The sequence below is a fragment of the Sciurus vulgaris genome, assembly GCF_902686455.1.
Source record: "Sciurus vulgaris genome assembly, chromosome: X".
In the NCBI taxonomy this organism is placed as follows: Eukaryota; Metazoa; Chordata; class Mammalia; order Rodentia; family Sciuridae; genus Sciurus; species Sciurus vulgaris.
In genome coordinates, this window is record NC_136471.1 from 3,198,660 (window position 1) to 3,225,150 (window position 26,491).

Consider the following 26,491-nt stretch of genomic DNA (forward strand, 5'->3'; position numbering starts at 1 on the left):
GAGTTGGAAATACTGAATCAAAGTTTTGTATTCTTTCTTTGGCACTTGATATGAATTGCTTTCTAAATAAGTATGTTTGCAATATACATTTTCCAAAAACAAACAAAAAAAAAAGGTAACCATAGATAATTACAACACCTCTCATGTGACTAAAAGATTCCCAAGGACGGATTTACCTTCAGAGGAATAGAAGATAACTGATGTAGAACTATCTCTGGATTGGCACTCCAGTCCTCCAGTTGTATGATTCTGAGCAAATCACTTTAACTCTGTGGATTCTTGTCCCTGAAATAGGGATGATAATAATGCCTTCAATATGTGCTTCACAGAGTCACCAAAGGGAACAAATGGAATAAATACCATCCTTCTTCCAGGCAACTAGGATGCCTATGTCACAAAGGTTTAGGGGAGGACCTAAATAGGATTACTGAATGTGAATGTGCTTTAGAAGTTGTAACATTCTGTGAATATCTCATGGGTTATTAGCAATGATCATTATAATGATAATAATTGTACATTAAACCTACTTGCCTTTTTAGACATATGAATATCTGTATTTTGACAATAAATATCTTCTGGTATCTTACTGTCATCAACCAAAGAGAAACATTGTCAGGTAGCAGTGACCTGGGGGATATCCTCTTGCTGGCATCTTGCTACCTGACACTGTTACTGTACATTGGGATTGAGAGTGAGAAATGGAGATTCTGCATATTACTTACAGGCCTTTTTAAATTTATTGCCTCAACCCAACACTTCCCCAATTGGCACCTTTGGTAATTCCTAAAAGTGAGACGTATTCTGCTCAGTTTGATATACTGATGTCTCATTAGGCAGGAATTCTGGCCCCAACGTGTATCTGGGTTCTGAAAAATTATAAGCATAAGTGCCTAAGTGAGAAAGGTACTGGGGGCAATGAACAGCATCAAAATTGACAACTAACTTCTTAATTTATTAGAAATTCAAGGGGATGGCAGCAAGTGGGTACATTATAACATGGAGCTAGATAGAAATACCTCAAAAGAGTAGGTTCTAAAGAACTCTGAATGTTTACTGTGCAGGTCTCATTTCTACCTAAGAGACAACTATCTAGGCCAAAGGAAATTGAGTCTCAAAATATGAGAAATAAGTCAGAGGAAAACCTTGACATAGATTATTTAGACAGACCAATATAAGACAGAGAAAGTATATGGACATGGCAAATCACACCCCATTCAGATTTCCTTTAAGGAATCCATGCATAATCTCTCCTATGTGTTGCTTCTGTTGAAAAAGTGTGAGCTCTTCAGACTTGACCTGAGGATTTGAGGATTCTGATGTCCCCCATTAACTTTATGTTTTTTTATGAAGTGTGTGTGTATGTGTGTGTTCTCCAAGAGTCAACTCTTCCAATAAAACCATAGCAGTTCTTGTGATCAGAAGAACCGTCTTTTGGGTCTTTCTGTTCATAATCAGGATAAATATATTCTTTCCACACATTTTTCCTCTTCAGTGCAGTCATTAAATTGGACAACTCACATAATAGCCTGCTGAGAATTATTTCAGAAATAATTAAACTGTGGTCAGGAGTGAATGAGTCAGGATCTGGTATTTCCAGGCTTCTTGGAGGGTGGCTAAGGAAGTACTATTTGACCAGATTAATTTTGTTTTTCTAAGGTGTGGCTCAAATATGATGTAAAATATGAATACTGAATATTGCTTTGAGAGATATCTAGTTCATTTAATTCATCTTATGTGTTTATAAAAATTCAGTGAACCTAAATAAGTAAAATTCCCTGTCGGTCTTAGGAATGCTCCATAGCTGTCAAGTGGGAGCTGAGCTTCATGGTTAATAACATTTAATTTAGTTTTATTTCATTTTCTGTCTTTCCTTCTTTCTTTTAGGTTAACAATTCATGCTGAGTGTCCTATGCATTTGGAAGATTTTCCCATGGATGTGCATGCCTGCCCACTGAAATTTGGAAGCTGTATGTATTTTCTTAGTTGTTTACCTGATCTTCTTCCAAAAGAAATTTAATATATCCCCTGTTGTTCCCTAGAACTTTCTAAAGCTGAGGCCTTTTATTCTGGATGGTTTGGGAGTGGGTCAGGATAGCAAAATCAAGTAGCACGAACTCAACAGCAAGAGGAGGCAGACTTTAACAGAGTTTTCTTTTGGAGCAACAAACCTTATTTCACCATTTTAGACTAATTTCTCTGTAATATTGAAACATTGACTTCTGTTTTCTAAATTGCCCAGAATACAGAGCACAACAGAGCTGATATACAGTACAGGAGCAGCTTTCTAAGGACAAGATTTAAGAGAATGTATTATACTTTTTGAAGTGTCCATTCTACCTTTATCTTGATATACATCTGTCCAGTTCTTAACGGTAAATGGAAGACAGGAAGAAACTCTGGAGACTTTCTTATAATTTAGAGTATTGCTTTCCTTAGTAGCTGCAAATTTTACAGAGAAAAAAGTAGATAAATACTCCATTTTCAAATGAATTAGAAAAATCGAAATTGAATAAAAATTGAGAGAGTTTCTAGATCTAAGAACTGAAGAGTAAGTAGTTATATAGGAAGTCATCAGAGTAATATATCAAGATCTGTGTTCATCATGTGTAAATTAGATTTAGTTCTATGTTTTGAAATAGAAAGTGCTATTCAAAAGATTCAAATAATTATGTATGGCATATTTTTTCAACCATTAGTTTGTCAAGTATTTAAAGATTGTCTCCTGTGTGTCAGCTTCTATTCTAGAAGCTTGTAATGAATCCATGAATAAAACAAAACCTCCTGCCCTTGTGGAACTTATATGATAGCCGAGTGATGGTGAAAGATAAAATAAAAAATGAATAAAAAGTAAAGTATAAAATAGGATGTAAAGTGAGAAGAACCTTGGGGGAACATAGAGCACTGAAGAATAAGGAGAATCACTCATGCCTAGATAGAGAATATGTGTTGCCATTGAAATTTAAAATAGAGTGATCAGGATTTCCCTATTTTATTAGGAAAAATATATAGAGTTGGGGAGGCTAGGGAAAGGATGCATAACAGGTAACAAAATGCATTTAGGTAGGAGGAATAATTCTACTGTTCTATAGCATAGTAGGGTGACTATAGATATCAGTCATTTCCTATATACTTAACAACAGCTTGAAGAGAGGACTTGGGATATTCCCAGCATAAACAAATGATGAATGTTTGAAGTGATTGTATATGCTAATTACTCTGATTATCCAGATTTGATCTTCACAAGATCACAATCATAATTCTTACAATTGTATACATGTATTGAAATATCACACTGCACTTTATAAATGTCAATTATTATGTTGTCAATTAAAATTTTTCAAAAAGTGACATTTGAGCAGAATTTTTTATGAAGTAGAGGGGTTAACAATGCAGATATCTGAGGGAATAATGCTCCAGGAAGTAGGAACTGCTCAGGATAAAGATCAGAAAAGTATCTGCCTTGGTCAGTAAATATCAGAATAACCAATGTGGCTTCCCAGAGTGAGGGGAAAGCACAGGAATAAGATGATAATAAAGAGGAGGCCAGGTTATCTAGAGTCTTGTAGGGCATCAATGGGCTTTGAATTAAATGCCAAGGGAAACTGGGGAGTGATTGGAATATTTTAGACAAAATAATGCAATTATCTACTTATGATTTTTTAAAATATTATTAGGGAGTTTTAAAATAAGTAGAGATAGGATATAAGTAGGAAGTCCAATTAAGTGATTATTGCAATATTTCAGGTGAGATATGATGCTGGAGAGATGATGGAGATCATTGAAATATCTCAAATGAATGATGCTGATGGCTTAGCTCACAGTGATAGAGATAAAAGTGATGAGAAGTGAACTGAAGGGAGATACAACAGGATCCCCTGATGCGTTAGATGTGTAGCATTATAACAGAAAACTCACTGGTTACTTGGAGATTTTTGTGCTAATGCATTTGATACTGAATGAGATAAGTAATACTTCTATTGTGGATGAGACAGAGTTGATTTTTCATGACCATTAATCCCATAATAAACAACTAGAAAACCTAAAAATATAGAATGGATAAGTATAGAAGAGACTAAAGTTCTAGAGAAAGTGGGAGAACCTCTCATAGATCAAATTGTGACATATAGTTTTTATATCCCTGGGAGTATTTGCTAATTCTGGCCTTCCTTGGTTTGCAGCTTGCATTCATTTGGCTCCATTAACAGAGGATGAGACCAAAAATTAACATGAAAAACATTGAAAAGCAGAGTTGCTTTTCCCACAGTTTCTCAATGTTAAAAACAAACAAACAAACAAAAACAAAACAGATATGGCAGGTTGTCACTTTAAAACCTTAGGAGCTATGTCCTAGTTACAAGGGAACAACAGGGACACCCTGTATTTAACCAAAACTATAATCCAACTCAGTTCCTTATGGGATTAATGTGAAATTCTCACACATAGCAAGGAAAGAATAAAGCCTCAGAAGAGAGGCTTCTGAGTACTCTATAGTTTTACATGCAATGTTTGGAATTCAATCAAGAAAGTCATGAGGGATATGAATAAGCAGGGCCATATGACCTAAAATGAAGATTTATTTGGAGGGACACAAAATATAGAAAGAAAAACATGCAGAAGATACAGATATCAGAATTTATACACAATGACTTTAAAAATTCTGGCTAATACATTCAATAAATAAAAGAGGAAAAGATGAAGAGAGAAGGGAAAACATAGACCGTTTCAACTGAAAACTGAAATCTATAAGGAAGAATAAATTGGAAATTACTTATAGAAGAGTACAATATTTAAAATTCAGATTTCATGGATACATTTAACAAGTGGAAGACTATATTAGATACCTGTAAAATGAGTAAATGGAAAAATAGCACATTTGAAAAACAAAATAAAGAGTAAGAAGCACGTGGGACACAGCAAAATAAATTGAAATGTGTAATTTTGTAGAAGGAAAACAGGCACAGAAAGGATCAAAACAATCATGAACTAGTTAAGGCAAATCATTTTAAAACTGATGAAAATTATTAATTCAAAGACTGAAAAAGCATGCAAACACAAAGCAGGCTAAACATAAAGAAAACAATGCAAGAATAAAGCCAGATAATTTGCAGACAAATCTAATCCAGTATCAGTTATCTACAACTATTTTAAAGCTATAGTAATCCAGAAAAAGAATTGTTGCAAAGACAGAGAAATACACTGATGGGACAGAATAGAAAAGAGACATTTTGATTCTTGGTTCACATCATACACAAAAATAAATTCAAGACGGATTTGCAGATCTAAAAGTAAAAGTAAAAGGGTGAAAGTGAAAACAGTAAAGATTTTAGAAGAAAACTTAAGAAAATATCTTCATGATCTTTAAAGTGGTAGAGATTGTACTTTACACAATACTTTCTCAATCTCTTCTCTCTTTCTCTTCTTTCCCCTCTCACCCCCCCCCACACACACACACAGAATAACCAATTATATTAGCAGAAAAAAGCAATTTCAAATCCAAAGTGTATCAGTACTCACTCACTGAAATAATCAAAATTTAAAAAGACAGAAAACACCATATATTGGTGAGAATGTAGAACAAATCTGTGCTGTCATGATCTACTGATAAGAGTATAATTTCAGCGGGACATGGTGGCACACACCTGTAATCCCAGCAGCTTGGGAGGCTGAGGCAGAAGGATCAAGTGTTCAAAGTCAGTCTCAGCAAAAGTGAGGCCCTAAACAACTCAGTGAGACCCTGTCTCTAAATAAAACACAAAATAGAACTTTAGATGTAGCTCCATGGTCAAGTGCCCCTGAGTTCAATCCCTGGTACCCCCCAAAAAGAGTATAATTTCATAGTTTTTTGGAAAATTATTTGGTGGAATCTAATAAAGCTGAATATACATATATCATATAAGCTTGTATCTCTAGTCCAGAGTTTATTTCCAAATTAAGTCAGTGTTTGTGTTAAGTGAAAGGCACATAAATGATGTCTGTAGCTGGACTAATTTTAATAGAGCCACACTGTAAGCTATCTAAAGTCCATTAGAATGAATTAAAAATCTGTGGCATATTTACACAATTAAATACTATAGATCTATGACAAGTGCATTGTACTTTACAACATGAATGAGGTCACAGATGCAATCCTGAGAAAATGCTAAACATAGTAGTATATAGAGTCAGTCAATTTCTGTCACATACCAAAACAGGCAAAAGTAAGCTGTAGCTGTTTGATGTCTTTAATAATTTATCTGTCATTGTTTTTAGTAATATTTCCAAATTCCTGATGTATTGAACTACAGTATTCATAAGGAAGAAGTTGAAATTCTAAGGAATTTTACTTCATTCAAAATTTATTTTTATTAGTGTATTATAGCTATCCATAATAGTAGGATTCATTTTGACATAATTATACAAGCATGGAATATAATTTGCTCTAATATTATTCCCCAGTATTTCCCCCTACCCTCTCTTCCTCCCTTTCCCTATTCCCTTTCTTCTACTCTACTGATCTTTCTGCTATTTATATGTATTTTTAAATTAATGCCTTGTAAATATATATAAAGGTGAGGTTCACTGTGGTATATTCATATATGTACATAGGAAAGTTTGGTTCAATTCATTCCACCATTCTTTCCTTTTCCCATCCGCCCTCCATTCCTCTCAATCCTCTTCCTCTACTCCACCATTGATCTTTATTCTATTTTCATGGGTCACCCTATTTTTCTTTTATTTCCTTATTTTGTTCTAGCTTCTGCATTATAAGAGAAAACATTGGACACTTTACTTTCTGACTCTGGCTTATTTCACTTAGCATTATGTTCTCCATTTCCACTCATTTACCAGCAAATGTCATAGTTTCATTCTTCTTGTGACTGAGTAATACTCCATCATGTATTCATACCACATTTTCCTTGTGCATTCATCTGTCAAAAGGTATCAAATAGGCTCCATAGTTTTCCTATTGTGAATTGTGCTTCTATGAGCATTGATGTGGCTGCATTCCTATAGTATGTTGATTTTAGATCTTTTGGATATATACTGAGAAATGGGATAGCTGGGTCATATTGTGGTTCCAGTCCTAGATTTTGAGGAATTTCCATACTGCTTTTCACAGTGGTTGCACTAATTTGCAGTCCCAACAACAACAGGTGAATGTACCTTTCCCCCCACATCCTCACCAACGTTTATTATTATTTGTATACATCCATCCTTTTTAATGTTCTTTAATAATTATTATTAAATTTAAGTTGTTAAATAAGAAATAGAAAGTTTGAAGTGTTTAAAAGAGCCTGCTAGTATATGGAGGGAACTCAGATTTATAACTAAAAAGATTAAGTAAGAAAAATAAATAAATAGAAGTTGGAAAATGTGAGCAAACCTCCTTGAATAGTATTTGAATAACCACATTTGGACCTTTTAGCAAGGTAAATGGAACTATACAGAGTCACAAGTCAAAACTACCAGTTTAAGAATTTATTTTACTTCCCAAACTTGTAATTTCTTCTAAGAACATTCTCATGGTTTGTATATAGTATACTATTTATGAATATGTATATGCACATATGTAAGGTATGTATAAGTGTATAGTATATTATGTATAGATTTTATTTATATTTAATTTTCAAGAGTGAATTACCATCAGGAGCATATAGGCATACTAGCACACACATATTAAACCAAGTCAACTTATAAGATTGTGACCACTTAGGTACAATGTACTCCTGTCCTGATACCTAAAAAATTCAAAACATTTGACTCAATGTGTCAGTGTTTTCTGCTGTTGCTTTTGACTCTGCATCAAAAGATTGTTTCAAATTAGCAATGCCTCTTTAATACCATTAAGCTTTAATTCTTGCAAACTATAATACTTAAAAAATTATCACTCATTTCTAAACTATTTTTCTCAAGATTCAACATTCAAAATCAAACTCTATCTCCATATATATATATATATTTATCTCTCTCTCTCTCTCTCTCTCTCTCTCTATATATATATATATATATATATATATATATATAAATACTAGTCAGAATAGTGGTCATCTTTTCTTTGTTGAAGCTAGTTCTTAGAAAGTAATACAAATGATGCTTCTGGGGTTTAGACAGAGATCTGTGAGCTTTTAGGTGTCATCCACATAGATGGCATTTAAAGCCATATGACTAGATGAGACTACTAAGGAAATGACAGCATATAAGGAAGAGGATCAAAGACTGCTTTTTGAGTAATGATAATATAGAGAGGCCAGAGAAAAGATAATTCAGCAAACGTGAAAGATAGGTCAGTTGAAATCAAGGGATTATTTTCCTGGAAACCAAAAAAAAGTATATTAAGGAAGAGTGATTGAAATTCTTAAATTCTTATGTGGACAGTTAAAATTGAACTAAAAATTCCCTAGTGAGGAAGCAATTCTGGAGTGATAGAGTGAGGAATTCTGGAAATCTACTCCTGCATTAAAGAAATGAGATGATTGTCAAAACTTGCCAGAATGAACTTTCTTCAAAGTCTTGAAATCAACCAAAAGTTCACAACAATCTGTGGAGTTTCACTCATGAAAAATGGCTTATTCCCATATTCTTCCCAATTCTGTAGAAGCTTAGAAGACTTTGTAATGGTTAAAGGGTCAATCTGTTAGGAAGGTACAACAATTATAAAAATATATGCACCTGACCACAAGCCCCATGAAGCAAAACAGACTGAGCTGAGGGGGAAAATAGACAATTCAACAATAATAATGGGCATAATAATGGGATTTTTCAATATTCACCTTTCAGTTATGCATAGAATAATTAGGTTGAAGATCAACACAGAACTAGAAGACTAGAACAACACTATAAACTAGCTAGATCTAACAGACACTTAAAGCATTCCACCCAACATTAGAATGCACAGTATTCTCTAAAACACATTTCCTAGGGTTTGTGATATTTGAGCCCAGATATTCTACCTTACCTTTATAACATAATGACTTAATATTTGTTGAATGAGTGACTGAATCAATTAAACAGTAAATAATCAGTCTGTGACAATGTGAGATCAAAAGGGGTTCTTTCCCATTGGTGCTATCATGTCATGATTGTTTTTCACTTCCTATTTTCCTGAGGCCTGACCCATACCACAACTCAGGTAATAAAAGGCATTTGGCAAATCAACTAAAGAAACAGAGATTCTTGTGCCATCATAACCAATACAAAATACATTGAGGAGATAGTTCTGGGAGTGTAACAAATTCTAATTGTTTATAGATATCTTTTCTGAGTTACCCAATTACCCCATGTCCCACCTCAGCTCCACCATGACAATGGAATTATTGAAAGAAGGAAAGGTAAGACTCTATTGAAGGAAAGCTTAGGTGCTAAAGGAGCCAAAGGGCCTGGGAGGAAGAAGAGAAGAAAGAGAAGGTATAAAGGGGGAGAATTCTGTGCACCAGGGGGTGAAATGAATTCCAACATTATCCATGAACTTGCAAATGCTATGGTATCAAGGTCATCTTGAATCCTTCCTTTATCTTCTTCTTCCTCCTTTTATTTTAATTAACTATCATGAAAAGCTATCAATTATCATTTATTGCACTTATGAAATTTTCTGTCTCATTCAGTTCAACAAAATGTCTAGTATCAAACTTGAAGCCATAAGTTCACTAACACAAACATTTGACACCTTTTTTAATGCTGTCTTGGCTTCAGTTTCACTCTCTCCCACTGGTCATCCATACTGTAACTAGTCATTGATCTAGTTATGACTTCTCACTTTTTTAGGTATGTCCACAACTACCTGTAGACTGTGGAAGAAAATCCTTTTTGTTTAGGGTGTGCAACTAGAATATTTCATAATATTGCCTCAAATTTTCTACCCTATAAGTCCAGTGATATCATTATTTCCTTTACTCCTTCATGCACTTGCATACTTTTTGCCTTTGTTATGTTGTTTTCTGGCTAAGATTGTCCTTTTTCATGTCCTAAAGTTGGCCTCAACTTCTGAGTGTCAGCTACTAACATTCAACTCTGAGCAGGAACAATAGTACTTATCTCTGGTTTCCCTTAACACTTGCTATTGTTTTGCTAGTGCACACACTTCTCATACTCAAATTTCCACTGTGTTTGTTGTACTCTTTCCCCCTCAATAGATTGTGGACTCCCTGACATTGGTTACTGTGCCTTATTATTTGTTTACCAGTACAGGGTCAGGCTTAAAGCAGAGATTCAATCTAGTATCTTTCAATTTGTTCTCATTTTTCTCCTTCTCTCCCCCACTTTCTCTCTTTCATGCCTTTACTGCTTTGAGCTGTATATTATAAAAAGATAATATTTTTATCCATAAAATGACTGTCCCCATAAATTATTGACAAAGAAATTAAAACTTTTTTTTCTGCATGAAGCAACTGCCACTCTGAGCCCAGTGAAGCTTCTGAGATACTTAGTGTACAATATATTTTCAAATGTGCAGTAGGACCTGCTAGGATTTTGTGGGTTTAAATTGAGGAGGGTCTACTCTAGGTACTCAGCCTAAGTTAAGAAATCCGTTAAGAATGTTTTTTTCTTAAGAGTGAGAAAAAAACCTTCCTTCACTTACCCCTTCCTTGAGCAAACCTGCTGAAATTTTCACATTGTCTAAACTCCTGTGTATTCAGGTACAGTGGCACATGACTGTAATTCCAGCTGCTCAGGACACGGAGGCGGGAGGATCATGATTTCAAAGGCAGCCTCAGCAACTTATCAAGGCCTAAGCAACTCAGGGAGACCATGTCTCTAAATAAAACACAAAAAGGGCTGGAGATGTAGCTCAGGGGTTAACTACCCCTGGGTTCAATCCCTGATACCAACCAACCAACAAACAAAACTCTTGGGTAGATTAACTGGAACACTGCATTGCCCTTTAAACATAGTATTGCAACTGCCAGAATAGCAAAGGTAAGACATATACAGCTGCTTCTTTGCTTAGGGGTTTAGGGAACTCCAAGCATAGGTACAAGATGAAAGGCACTAGGGAAACAAATTGGAATACCACATCTCGTGAAAACACATTTCACTAATAGCATTGTGACAATACTCACATAATATCGAAAAATATTTTAGGTAATGGTATGAGTAAATTCCCGAGAAGATTTTCCTTTATTGCTGGTGATTAAAGAGCTATAATTCCAGGTGGGAGTCCTAGGTTCACCACAGACCTCAAAGGATGCTTTGTGCTTTGTTTGCAAGGATGAATCACAAGAGATTATAGCCATGTATAGGAGAAAGTCTCTTGGCCAGTTGTTACAAATTGGGACTGCAGATGTAATATATTTGATCTATACAGTGCTAATTACTTTTTAAAATATTTGCCAAGATTTTAAATTTGAGATATTGTCTCATAAAATTCCAGATATGTTTGTCATTTTATGAAATTGGAAGATCTGATGACCCTGGGTTCAAATCTCACATGACTTCAATTGAATAAGCATGAGGAGTGCTATCCCTTGTGGATGTGCATATGCTTGCCCAGTCCACATAATCCCCTCATTTTTCCTTTCTCCCTGAAAATAGACTCCAATATCAGTTGCGATTAATCAACTCACTTGCATTCTTCCTTTACTTATAATTAAAATTTTCCAGTAAATTAAGAGGAAATAGTTCTCATATCTATATTTATCATTTAAAAAAAAATAAAAAACAGAATGAGGTGGCTATGTTTCAAAACAGATGGGAGAGTTTGTATTTCCTTATAGGAATGAAAAATATTTCTACATCTTTGCTGTGCATACAAAGTATGCTTTTGCTGAATAGATAAAACTTTGTATAATTATTCAATTCATTGGAGGAAACTACAGTTGATATACAGAAATCTCCCCTTATCTAAGGGGGGATATGTTCCAAGACTTCCAGTGGATCCCTGAATCTGTGAATAGTACCAAACTCTATGTATAGAATTTTTTCCTATATATACATATCTATGACAAAATTTGGTTTATAAATGAGGCATGGCAACACATTAATGATAATGTATAATAATAAAATAGAACAATTCTGCCAGTATACTCTCTGTATAAAATTATATAAATGTGCTTTCTCTGTCTCTATTAAAATGTCTTATTATACTGTACTCACCCATCTACTTCTTTTGGAGATGTGAAATGATATAATGCCTACATGATGATGATGTGTGTGAGTGTTAGGCTACTGTGTAAGGGTTACTTGAGCACCAGTGCTGCAGTATCACAATATTTGATCTGATAATCAAGATTTTTATCAAGTGAATAATGGGCAGGTAGCATGTACACCATGTACACACTGGACAAAGGGATGATTCATATCCCAGGCAGGAGGAAGTGGAATAGCCTGAGATTTCATTATGTTACTCAGAACAGTAGGTGGGTTAAAACTTATGAATTGTTTATTTCTGGAATTTTCCTTCTATATTTTTGGACTGCATAATTTGCAGGTAACTGAAACCTTGGAAAGCAAAAGCACAGGTAAGGGGGAACTACTGCATAGAAAACATTTACAGTTAAAATATTAATTTAAAAAACAGACTGAAAGTTAAACAGGTTTTATGTTTGAATGTATTCTCTAAGTGTTGCTGCTAGGAAATACAGTCATGTCATCAGTAATAAGTTTTCCCAGGCATCAAAATGTTTTACAGATGAAAAAAATTATAAGAATATCTATGTATCACAACAAAAATTATGCATCAAAGTGGAAGTATTGTTGATGTGTTGAAGAAATGTCTGAGAACCATGTACAGGGCATGCTATTTTGAAAAATTAAATTTCTTATGACATTTTATTTTGTAGTTTATGTGAGCACAATTATAAAAAATGCCATAGAAAAAAGGGACATGTGTATCAGTAAGCATAATGTAATTAGTATAATGTACACCTAGCACATGCAGAAAGGAAAAGCAATTTACAGACAATGAATAATCTGTTAAACACTGATAGAAATTTATTTTAGGATTACCTTTAAAGTTATATATTGTAAGTTTTCATGATGCTACTTTCAGACAAATACAGAGAACAGTATTTCAGACAATAAAGAGAACAGTAAGCACTTTCACAAAACGTCACAAACTTAGCCACTAGGACAGAACTTACAGAGTACTTCTCTACTTCAAATCCTTTGTAGAAAGAGGCCATCAATAACCAAGTAGTTTTTAAAAAAATAAAAAATAAAAATGCCCTAGAATTATGCTTATATTTTTCATGATGTTAATGATAATTTTGAAGTGAATGAAGAATTTTATGCATGGTGTCCATTATAAGCAAATCAGGAAAAGGTTTGCTTAGCTATATTGAAAAATGCTCCTAAAAAGTATAATGTACATGCATACCCATGTTTATAGCAGCACAATTCAATTGCCAAACTATGGAACCAGCCTAGGTGTCCATCAACCCTGAATGGACAAAGAAAATGTGGTGTATATACACAGTGGAGTTTTATTCAGCCATAAAGAAAAATGAAATTATGTTATTTGTGGGAAAATGGGTGGAACTAGAGACCATCATGTTAAGTGAAATAAGTCAAACTCAGAAGGTCAAGTGTCTTTTGTTTTCTTTCATATGTGGAAGCTAGAGAGGTAAAAAGAAAACAATATGGGGTGGATCTCCTAAAAATCAAAGGGAGATCGGTAGAGAAAAAGGGACCAAGGGGTGGGATATAAGGAGGGTGGGGGGAATGCTGGAGACTGATATTGGCCAATTTATATTGTTTTAATATGTGTATGTACAAATATGTAACAATAATACCCATCAATATATACACTTATAATGCACCAATTAAAAATGTGGGGAAAGGTTAAAAAATTATAATGTAAACATGAATCACAGACTTGCTATGAAATATGCATCCATTGTTGCTGAGATTTTCAGAGTCCCAGAATTTACATTTGTTTACTAATAGATTCACATTTGCTTTGTGGTAAAATGTTTAAATAGAGCATGTTATGAACATAGCAGTTGCCACCATCAGCTGGAGATACTCCTCTTCACTGACTTGAATAACACATAGCTCCAAGCTTGGAGAAAAAGGGTGAACAATGTGGTGAATACTTTCCCTTTATGAAACTAGGTGCCTGAATTAGGTAGGGCAAAGAAATCCACTGAGCAAAAGGTCAGTATGTCTGAAAAGGAATCAACTCACTCATTTAAGATACTGAAATTTCCCCACCATTTCCCTTACCAACACCTCTGTTAAAGTTAATCTGTACAAAATTGTGAACTTGATGTTGGAATTCCAGATACAACATTAGCATCCTTATGCCGAGGAAAAGGTGTCAATTTTCTGATTTGCACATGAAAATGGAAATAAATAAGTTATGAAAGAAAATTATGATCATTAATTATTGCTATTTTAATTTGGATTTTTATTTTTAATTTAAAATACCACTAGTATGAATTTTTTGCTTCATCTCATATTCTCACCCATAATTAAAGAAAATTTTATTACTTTTCTAGCAGTGTATTTTTCTTAGAACTAGCTTGATTCACTCATTTAATGTACCTTTCTGCCTCTCATGGGCATTTGAGTTTGTGATGTCTCCATGAGACAACATTTTAGTCATTCCTCTCCCTGCCCCTACTGTTTACCCCCCAAAAGAAGGAAACTTCTTGTCAGTCTAGAAGACTGTGAGTCATTGAAGAGACTATTCTGGGTTCATTTCTATGAACATTGCATGTATTATAGTAATCATTCAATGAGTGTTAGATGGATGAATGAATTACTTCAGCTGAGGACAGAAGACATACCCAGAACTCCTTGGGGGCACAAGTTATATTTAAATCTCATACAATATCAGTATCATAAATGATCATTTTCCTTTTCCTTTCCCTTCAATTTCATCTTGACTCTGCTCTGTCTTAGATGCCTATACAACAGCTGAAGTAGTTTATTCTTGGACTCTTGGGAAGAACAAATCTGTGGAAGTAGCACAGGATGGTTCTCGCCTGAATCAGTATGACCTGCTGGGCCACGTTGTTGGGACAGAGATAATTCGGTCAAGTACAGGTATTTACTTATTTTATTTAACAAATATTTGTGTAACATATGCCACATGCCAGTCACTGTTCTAAGAGCTTATGGCATTCTTCAAAACTATGTTGTGACAAAGGAAACTGAGCCAATGCTGAGGTGGCAAGTTAGTAATTCCAGTATAGGTCAGGCACACAACCAGGAGATCCAGGGAGCAGCCATGAAATTATTTTCCTAAAGGATCACCCACTCAAAAAAAACTTTTGTTTGGAAAAATCTACCAGATCTTTTCAATAGCTAGTTCTTGCATTTTAACAAATGGAACTGGAGACTTGTTTTTTTGTTTGTTTGTTTTTTGCAGTGCTGGGGATTGAACCCAGGGCCTTGTGCTTGCAAGGCAAGCACTCTACCAGCTGAGCTATCTCCCCAGCCCTGGAGACTTGTTTTGTAGCCTCACATTTTGTTCATTTGTAAACTGGCTAGTTCTCATGACCCAAGGAAGAAAGAACCATGAAATCCAGTTAACGTTAAAGTGTTTGGCAAAATGGAATACATTCTAAGGCCCACATATCACATAATATTTTTCCTGTGAAAAGTTGCGAGTTTTCAACATTGATTTTTCAGCAACATTTGTCTCTGTGAATCCCCAATTATAAATAAAGTAGTACACTTTTGTGTTTTATTTCATTATCTGACCATAAGCTGTGATCTCATGATGTCATAGCATGTCATCTTGTCTGCCCCCTGTTCTCCTTCCATCCCAGGACCAGGGGAGGGTACCTGAAAATGGAAAAACTCCATTTCAAATGGATTTGAGGGACAGAATGGATTTAGAAATCTGAAATTAGGTGTGGGGAAGGCTATTATTGACAAAGGCTACAGGTAAGAGAAAGCATGTCCTAATGTGGCACAGCACAGACCAAAAGACCTGGGTACACCACAGCCTTTGGTGAGGGCCTGCCCCTAGTAGCTGAGATTTCTATCTCCAGGCAGAATACTCCCTTCAGCAGTTCACTTTTCTCACTTCTCAGTCCCTCTTCTGCACTACCCAACTGACATCAACTTTTAAGATCAGTTGTTTGCTATTCAAATAGCTTCAGGTGCCATTTCATTTATTAAAACCACTGTTCCATCTTTATCACATGGAGGGTACACATGCATGATAGGAAAATTAAAATTAAAACTACACAGAGGAGCCAATATTGGAAACTAAAATACAGTCAGTCCTCTATATCACTGGGGTCTGAATCTGGTACACTGAACCAAGTACAGATAAAAGAAAATGAAAAAAAATTACATCTGTCCTAAACATGTGTAGACATTTTACTTGTGATTATTCGCTAAACAATTCAGGATAAGAATTATTAACATAGCATTTATGTGATATCAGATATTAAAAGGAATCTAGAGATAAGTTAAAGCACAGGGAAGGACATGCACAGGTTTTATGCAAAAATATGTAGTTTTATGTGAGGGATTTGAGCACACAGGGATATAGTGGGCTAACTGCACTCTTTAATTCCACTTTCTAGAAAAATCTACTTAGACGATTTTAGTACACTAACTGATTATTGTGCATTTTGATATTTAAGAAGATTCCCTTTACAGTTTTACAAATATGCTCTATATGAGTGGATACATATCATTGATATTGTTTTATATGCTGTTTTAAAATTAGTTTTATATTTTGAACATGTTTTTGTGTTGCTAGATGTAATGACCTACATGTACACAAAATTTAGTAACAGTATATTGACAATTAGAATGACCACATTTCTTCATTACCAGTTTTGGTTATTTCAAATAAAAAATAAAATGCCCTCTTCCAAGGCCAGAGAATTCTTGATAATGACATGATATATGCTGTTGTCAGTGGGAAGTGCAGTGTTTCATTTTGAAACTCAGCAAAATAACATCTTCAGTGTTAGTGGCCTCATGTATATGGATCATAATCTATTTAACCAATTATCTACTATTACATTCTGCATTTTAATGCAATGAACAATACTGTAAAAACCCTCTTTTTCCATATATCATTTTGCTGCTGTGTAATTATCTGCCTAGGATACAGACAGAAAATTGAGATTGCTTTTCACAAAGTGGACACATTTTTTAAAATTTAATACATATTGACAAACTCCAGCTCTGAAAGGTTAAACAATTCACACTCCCATTATCAGTGTCTGAGCATGCTGGTTCCCCCTTACCTTGGCAACATGGGTATTAGGGATTGAATTATGTCCCTCTAAAAGATATGTTGAAGTCTTAACCTCAATACCTCACAATGTGACCTTATTTAGAAACAGTGTCATTGCAGATATAACTGGTTAAGATGAGATCATCCTGTACTAAGGTGGCTTACTAATCCAATATGACTGGTGTCCTTATGAAATTAGGAAATTTGGACACAGACACATGCAAACCACTATGTAAACATGAAGGAAGTAACAGGGTGGATGTTTCTGTGCATTGAGAAATGCCATACATTGCTACCAAACAATCTGAAACTAGCAAGAACCAAGGAAGAATTTCCCTATGAGTTTTAGATGGATCCTGGTCCTGCTGATACCTTGATTTCAGATTTCTATACTCCAGAACTATTGGTCATTAAGTTGTTTTGATTAAACCCCTGGTCATGGTGGTGAAATTAATAATGATCAAATTTTGAGCATATAATATGTGCCAAGCACTGCCCTGAGGATATGCATTTTCACTTATTCATACCTTTAACAACACTCTGAGGTGGCAGTATTATTATTCCAGGTTGAAAGATGATATTATGTCTCTAATTAAAGGTTTTAACCACTTACACTTTACTTTTAGTGACTTCTTCCATAGGTATAGTGTGATGATACTGGTATTCTTTAACTTTATCCCTTTATAGATTAAACATAGATTCCTTACTCTGAAGCATGTGAGTATGGAACCCACTCCAGTTATTCCTTGCCTTTCCTCTCCTCCACCAGTTTCACCCTACGTCCTGATAGCTGGATATAATAGTTACTTGTATTTCCTGTTCAATCAAAGCTTCTCTTTTATCCTCATCTCTTTCTTGCTTCCTACATCTACCAGCTAAAATTTTGGTTTTCACTGTCAAAGTATATTAAAATATACATTTAGTTCTTGTGGTGGGCAGAAAAATGACCCTCCAAAGATGTGCACATCCTCATTACAGAACCTGTGAACATGTAAGTTTACAAGGCAAGGGGGGTTAGGGTTGCAGATGGAATTAAAAGTCCTTATCAACTGCTTTTGAAATAAAGATTATCCCAGATTATCTAGGTAGACCTAGTACAATCACAAAGGGACCTTATCAAGAAGACCAGAGTCAGAGAGGAAATGACTTAGAAGATGTTTTGCTGCTGGATTTAAAGATAGAAAATGGGGCCACAAGTCAGGAAAGACTGGTAGCCTCTTACCTAGAGCTGCCATAAAAGAATGCAGCTCTGTCAACAGTATATAAAAACAGCACATGCCACCCCATTAATATATACAATTTTATGTCATATGTATCATTTAAAAATTTTAAATAAAAACTTTGATTTTCACAGAGTCTCATTTTAGACTTCTGATCTCCAGAGGTATAAAAACATAAATTTGTTGAAATACCAATGGGAAACTAATACAATTCTATACCCATAATTAATCCTTTTACACTTACTCTACAGATTAATTTTAAAAATTTGAAAACCAGCAAGTGGACTTTGTGTCAGTATGACTATAAACATTGTCTTTTGCGGGATTGCATTTATTTTGGGGGGCCTACCATCCACTTTAATTTTCCTATTTTTCTATAAAACAATACTTTCTTTTGGCTAGGAGAATCAATATTTTATTATAATCATTGTGACTCTGGAGGTAGGGACAGTAACCCTTCTATGTATAGACCTTCAGTTAATGACCATTTTCCACCTCTGTTTTTGAGACACTCCCCAGTTGTCCATACAGTCTTGAAGCCTGCATCCTCTTTGGGTACTGCCCACCAGGCCTGTCCAGTTGGCACCACCCCATCTGCTTCCCATCCACATGGAGGCCTCCTTGTTTGCTGGCTTCCTCCTTGGGCACTTTCCACATTCAAAGTTGAGTTAAGCCCTTTCACTACATGTTGTCATCTTTCTTATGGGATTGTACTATTTTACTCTCTTTATCTTTGGTTAATGGAAATCTTAAGAGGAGGAGGAATAAACTTTAATCTGAGTTCTCATTATGGTATCATGAACAGGAAGTTCTAGGTTTTTTTTTTAACCTACACTTTTAGTATTTTGTTTCCATTTTTTAAAATTTACACAGCAAAACATTTGGAGTTCCCTTTGGTTTATACTGAGGTAAGTTAATCTATTATTAAAATATCCTTTAGCAAATAATCTCATTTTTCCTCATTGATTTAAGATGCTGGATTTAAAGTTGGATGAAATGGTGCACGCCTGTAATCCCAGCAGCTCGAGAGGCTGAGGCAGGAGGATTGTGAGTTCAAGGCCAGCCTAAGCAATTTGGTAAAGCTCTGAACAAATTAGCAAGACCCTATCTCAAGATAAAAAGGGCTGGGGATATAGCTCAGTGGTAGAGTACCCCTGGGTTTCATCCCTGTACCCCCCAAAAAGATGATGGATTTATCATGTACTAAATTCATATACATACACATGCACGCACACACACACACGCATATACACACACACGCATATACACATAGGTACATGTCTGGACTTATTTTCCATTTCTTCTTTTTCTCTCCTCCTCCTCCTCCTCCTCCTCCTCCTCCTCCTCCTCTTTCTCTTTACCTTTTCCTTCTCTGAAGATCAACTCCAGAATGTGGTATGCTATGTAAGCTCTCTACTGCTTAGCTACATTCCCAGTCCATATTTAATATTTTCTTTCTTTGCTGTCTATTCTCTATCTGTATCACATTATTTTAATTAATTTAGATAAATGCTTTCAAACTCATTTGAAATTAGTGTGTGTATATGTCTATACACATGCACAAACTATAAATATAACATTACTATGAAGCTGAACAAGCCACTATTACCCATAATAATATAGAGGAAGAAGAATAAGATGGGTAGATTGGGCACAGATGTGGGTGGGAGTCCTTTTGCTGCACACTCAAAATTTTTAATATAGGAACCATATCAGTATTATTATTTTACCGTATATGAATATTGTTTCCATTGTCACTACAAGTTATGGACATTCCCTTATAAATCTCAAATATGTTCCTCCATGTAAGGTCTAGCATATGAATGGCAAACTCTGCCAAAGAAAGGACCTACAATATATAGATATTCTGTTTGGTATTATTGACTTCCTCTCTAAATGTTCAGTATGAAGTAGCTATAAGCAGAGAGCTTCTGCTTCTTGCTCCAGACTCAAATATGTGTTAAATAAGTAAATGAAATTCTTCAAAATCTGTCATTAGTTGCTGACACCATTCCCTATTTTCAGCACTAATTATATTTCTCCTCATTTAGCAAATTATTGCATTAATTTTATAAGAGGATAGTATGGATGCATGAACTTGTTTTTTCCATCTTTTTTTAGAAATTTGATCATTCATTAGAGTAAGAGTTTGATTGTTATTGTTCTTGTGTATATAATCTCCAGATGTGTAGCATAAGAGAGACTGGAAAAGACACAAAAAGAAATCAGAGAGATGGAAATAAAAGAATACAGAAATCAAGATAAAGACCATGGAATAGAGATAGAAAGCTGGAGAAATATCAAACCCAAATTTAAGAAAATATACTCACTCAAGTTATATGACAAGTTAATCCTCTTGTGTATTTCACATCCTTAAAAATTAGCCAAGTTGAGAATATGTTTTACACTGTATCTTAAAATACTTCACATTTCACACAGATGGAGCTTAATAGGCTGGAATAAAAAGACAGAGGGAAAATTCCCCAAACCACTTTAAAGGCCATCCTTCATAATAACAAACACAGAGAGAAGCTGCAATAGAGACAAGGAATGAGGGAATAAGACAGTCAACTTCAGGAAAATGTATTCAGTTATGTAAATCATTAATTTACTCAGCTGTTCTCCATTTCTGATCCATAGATAATAACTATTTGTGAATACATATGAATTAGGTTTTATATTGTACCCTTGAATATTTCACACACAACACAGATGGCACTTAATAAGCTGGGGCACAAGGGCAAAAACAGGATGAGTAAAGTGAGAAAAAAAATCTTCCAATCTGATTAATACTTCAGTTCTCACTTTGGCAGAGAAGAAGATGTGAAGAAAAACAAAATATGAGAGTTGCATTTTAAAAAGCGGATTCAGTTAATTGATATAATGGATTAATATGCTACGTTTCCTAAAGTTCACTTGTAATTTTCATCCATAGAAACTATCTTGACTATGAATACCTGTGAATATGCAAAAGTGCCTCACTGTCCTGTTCACTATTTCTGGATCCAGATAGTCTGCAATAAAAGCGAAGAAACAGGGGAAATCTCCCCAATCTCGTTAAAGGTGTGAGGTCTCTCCAAGGAGACAGCATGACAAAGAGAAAGAAAAGATACAAAAGGAGAGGACTGGAGAAAAATATATTAGTCATGCAAAACAAATAATTAAAATCTGACAAGCCTTTGAAAAGTACATTCGATTTGCCTTTCAGATCCATAGAATGTAATTTATGAATGATATTTTTATATTTTATATATTAAATATTTCACATCAGAGATAAAATTAATAAGTCCAAATTTCAGGGAAAATAAATGCTCAATTCCTTTTCAGTGGGAAGAGAGAGTAAAGGAAAAAGGGACACAGAAAGAGAGGAGTAAAGATGGGCAGGACAGGACAGACAAAGATGTTGAAAAAGAAGCAGAGAGAAAGGGAAGGGTAGCTCCAAAATTATAATGAGGAATATGTGCCATAATTTTGTATGAGATTCATTGCTAAATCAAAAATAAGCCTATGTGTATTTTTCATGCCCATGTAAACAAACTGAGATGTGAATACACACACAATGTGGATTATATACTGAACTTTGGATGACCAGATGGTGCTTCCTAGGCTTAGGTAAAATGGAGTGAGATAGAGTAGGAAAGTGGGAAATTGCCTGATTCATGAATAGTGCCAAAATGAAATGTGGAGTAATAAAGGTGAAAAGTGTGAAACTCTGATAAGAGAGGCACTAGTGTGGTCATATTTCATGGATCTTTGCAGCCTAGGGGGAATTTGGCTTTTGATCTTTGTGAGACAGTAAACAATTAGAGGATCTCTACTAGAAGAGGGATAAGATCTCAGTTTCTTCCTGGAAACTCAGGGGTTATCTATCCCATGCCTTTTCCTAACTTCTAGTGATGGATAGCAATCCTTAGGTCTCCTTGGCTTGTGGATGAAACCACCCCAATCTCTCCCTATGTCATTCTGTGTATCTCCCTCTTCTTACTCCAGTATGGCCTTGTTTTAACAAATTATATCTGCAAAAGTGCTAATTTCAAATAAGGTTAAGAATTCACCACAATTCAATCCATAACAAGTAAAACACTACTGACAAATCCGAAAGAGTAAGGATTGACTACTGAATTTGATCGAGTAATAGTACATACCTTAGAAGACTGTTATTTGGCACATAGTAAAATCTCAATAAGCATCCATTCTTTTTTTTTCCACAGAGCAAAATAAGTTTATTTGTATTCATCAGCAGGGAATAAGAACTGCAACTTACAAAACATTTTAACACAGTTTAGAAAATATTAAGTACATTGGGATGAATCTAAAGAAATAGTTAGAAATCTTTTTTATTGATTTTTTTAGTTATACATGACAATAGAGTCCATTTTAATATAAACTTTTGTTGTGAAGCACTGCAGATCAGTCCCCTGTATTCTGCTAAGTAAACTTTTGACTTTCAACCAAATAAATCAATTACAACTCGTGTCTCTTTTGCCTTGGTGTCTTGATCTACAAAATTAGGATAAAATAGCACCTATGTCATAGGGTTGTTGTAAAGATTAAATATCTTAATGAAATTAAAATGCTAGATGAGTGCCTGTCACAAAGCAAGCATTGTAGAAGAGATTATTGTTTTTTAATATTATTTAGGTTAGAACTTGCATTTATTTGACTGAGCTGGTGTCAAAATTGCTCTGAGCAAGTTGTATTGGCACACTGAAAATACACTATTTCATGATTATTAAAGAGCTCTGGGTACATGCTTGGGAGGTGCTAGGATATCTAGTCTTGAATATAATAAGGAGCTTTGTGGACTGAATTAGGGCCAAACTTGCTCCCGCAATGTTTATGTGACTATATACTGCCTAATTTTACTCTCTCTCCAGGAGAATATGTTGTCATGACAACCCATTTTCATCTCAAGCGAAAAATTGGCTACTTTGTGATCCAGACCTACTTGCCATGTATCATGACTGTGATTCTATCACAAGTGTCTTTTTGGCTCAACAGAGAGTCTGTCCCTGCCCGCACAGTCTTTGGTAAGTGCTACTTGTTGGAGAATGGGGGAGAGACATTCTATGTGTAGCCAGAGTATGGTAGTCAGAGGAATGGTTGAAGAACCATTTCTCAAGGTACAGGAGCAAGCCCAGCAGTAGTAACTAAGCCATCAGGTTCTAGGATTTTCAGGCAAATGAATTCTTAAAAAGGAAGCAGGAATAAGAGGAGTGTTTCAGTAAGATTACTGAAATTCTGCCTGCCTTAGTCAGGTATGTCCCAGGAATAAGGAAAGGAACTGAACCTTCAGTGGAAAAGAGAGGTTTTCAATGCAGACTGAAGAAGGTAAAGGGTGAGAAATCAAGCTGACAGTAGAGAAGTAATTTGGGGCTTTTGAGAGAATCTTTTTTTGGTGTGAACATCTGACTATGCTGCTTTTCCTTTAGCCTTTTTGAAACTATGAATTAGCTGATACTCAGTAAATGCTACAATTTGAAGACTTCTTTAAAAATACCTATAATCAGAAAATTTACTCAGTATGAGTTTTCTGATGTCTAGGAAGAGATTTACATATCATTAACACTTTTTCCCCACAGACATAAAGCATACAAAATATTCTCTGCCTGTTTCTCCTGCTGAAAGATTTTTAGGAGACAATATAGTTAATTCTTTTAGGCTACTAAACCACCTCTATGGTCCCACACAGAAGGCATTTCTACCAATATCCTGAAACTCTACTGTGTCATTAAATAAACAGTAAACAATGTTTCAGAAATTAGTAGCACTGTAGGTCAGGTCTAGGAGGAGAAACAGTGGAGAAAGAGAAAGGAAAAAGAATTTGAAGGGTTTGACATCATGGAAGTCAAGAAAGGAAAATATTTAGGAAGCAGGGAAATATCATTTGTGAGTTTATGCAGGATGCATTTACAGACTGCTGGGTATTGTGATATACTTGCATGTTAGTTATCTTGGAAAGAACAGTTCTACTGAAGTGGAGTTAGCAGAAGCTATGTGGGAGTGGGTTAAAGGTGCTCATTTTTGGAAATATGACAAAGTAGAGATCCTGAAAACTATTCCTCTAGAAATTTCTAGAGAAGCAAGATAAGAAAACATCCTTTTAAGTTACCATCTAACCTCAAAAACATTAAAGGAAATACTTAGAGGCCCCATGGAAGAAGGAGTTGAAAAATGGAGTGTCAGTCACATGAACTGATACTCTGTAGCAGGAAGATGAGTGAAGGGGTTAGTGGTTTCCGTAAAAAAAAAAAAAAAAAAAAAGAGTTTCAGTTTGAAGATTATTCAAGGAAGGCGTGGGGCCTGAGTAAAGGTAAGGGTTACAACTAAGGCTGCGGTACACTAAACAGTGGCCCCCAAAGACATTTATGTCCAAGTCCCTGAAATTTGTGAATGGAAGCTTATATGGCAAAAGTAACTTTTAAGAGGTCATTACATTCAAGATCTCGAGCTGGGAAGATTATACTGTATTATCTGGATGGGTTCTACATGCAATCACAAATGTTCTAAGAGTGAGGATATTTGACTACAGAGAAAAAAGCAGTATGATGATGGAAACAGGACAGATTGGAATATGCTCTCCTGTTGGCTATAAAGAAGGAGGAAGGGATCCATGAGACAAGGAATTCAAGTACTGTAGTTCTGAAAGATGGAAAAGTCAACAGATGATTCTTCTAGAGACTCCAGAGGCAGTGCATTTCTGCTGACACCTTGACCTTAACCCAATGAAATTGATTTCATACTTCTTGTGTATCAATAGATTTGTGTTATTTTGCCACTAAATTTGTGGCAATTTGTTACATAAATTATAAGACACTAATACAAAGATGCTTGCTATAAATTCAATACCATCAAAGGGCCATAACCTCAATGTAAGAGAGCAGTAGAAAAATGCACTTATCAGTGCTTTTTTATAAAAAGCATTTTTATTTTTGCCTGGGCTCACTGTGAAATATGGGATTCCTTGAGAATTTATTTTTTAATTTAGACTTAGCCTCATACTAATTTAGAATTCATATTTACAGTAACTGCATTGATGTGAAAGCCTCCAAGTTGAAATGTTAATTTAAAAAGTGATTGCAGAATTTTTATGTAAGAATGCAGAGCCAAGAATAGCCAGTATTCTCCTAAGGAAGAACAAAGAAGAGACTTTCCCCATAAGATGTTCAAAATGATTGAAAAGCTATTGTAATTAAGACAGTGTGTTACTGGCATAAAGAAAAGAAAAATAAATAAAAAATGAAATACTATGAAGAGCTGAAAAATAGATCCATGCCCATGTGTCTGGAGACCTGATTTATCACAAAGATGGCACTGTGGAGAAGTAAATTAAGGTTGTCATAGGCTTGAAAATAAAAGCTAAAATTATGATGCTCTTAGAAGAAAATACAAAGCAATATCTTTGCATCATTTGGTAGGCAGAAATTCCTTATTGCATAGAAATCAATAATACCAAAGGAAAAGAACTAATACACTCAACTTCATCAAATTTAACAATTCCTGTTCATCCAAGGGTAACATTAAGAAGATGAAATGGCAAGTCGTAGACAGGGGTAACACTGTGCATATGTATAAGACTTACAAAGTATGTATATTCCAAAATATAAAATGCTCTTACAACTTAATGATTAAAAGACAAAGAATCAAATTTTTAAAACAGGTAAAAGATATGAGCAACCATTTCATCAAAGAATGTATGTATAAATGTCCATAAGTATATGAAGAGATCCTTAACTTCACTTTTATCAGGGAAACATAAATTAAAAATTCAGTGACATCACTTTAAACATATGCATGGTAAATTTAAAACAATTGGCATTGTCAGATACTGGAGAGCTTCAGGAACTATTGGAATGGTAAGACACTACTGGTAGGGATGTAAAGTGGAAAGACCATTCTGCAAAATAAGTTTGACTGGGTCTTACAAAACTTAAAATGTATTTACCCTATAACCTAGGTGAATACTACATATATATTTGCATTGTTAGACACAGACTTTCAAATTGCCATGATTAATATGTTTAAGTAGATTAAAGAAATGTGAGAATTCTGAGAGATACAGGGAAATTAAATGAGAGACTGACAGGGACAGTTGGAGAGAGACACGCAGACAGAAAGAGACAGAGATAGGCATACAGAGAGAATA

The 26,491-nt window shown here is 34.9% G+C and overlaps 1 protein-coding gene across 4 annotated transcripts in view; it reads left to right on the plus strand.

Annotated features, from left to right (window-relative positions):
- The window catches only part of GABRA3 (gamma-aminobutyric acid type A receptor subunit alpha3), a 273,077-nt gene that overhangs the window by 223,173 nt on the left and 23,413 nt on the right, over nt 1-26,491 (plus strand). For all 4 annotated transcript variants that reach the window (XM_079124688.1, XM_079124689.1, XM_079124687.1 and 1 more), the window contains 3 exons: nt 1,885-1,967; nt 14,821-14,964; nt 23,223-23,375. In XM_079124688.1, the coding sequence (XP_078980814.1) occupies nt 1,885-1,967; nt 14,821-14,964; nt 23,223-23,375 (380 nt within the window). The remainder of the gene's footprint in view (nt 1-1,884; nt 1,968-14,820; nt 14,965-23,222; nt 23,376-26,491) is intronic.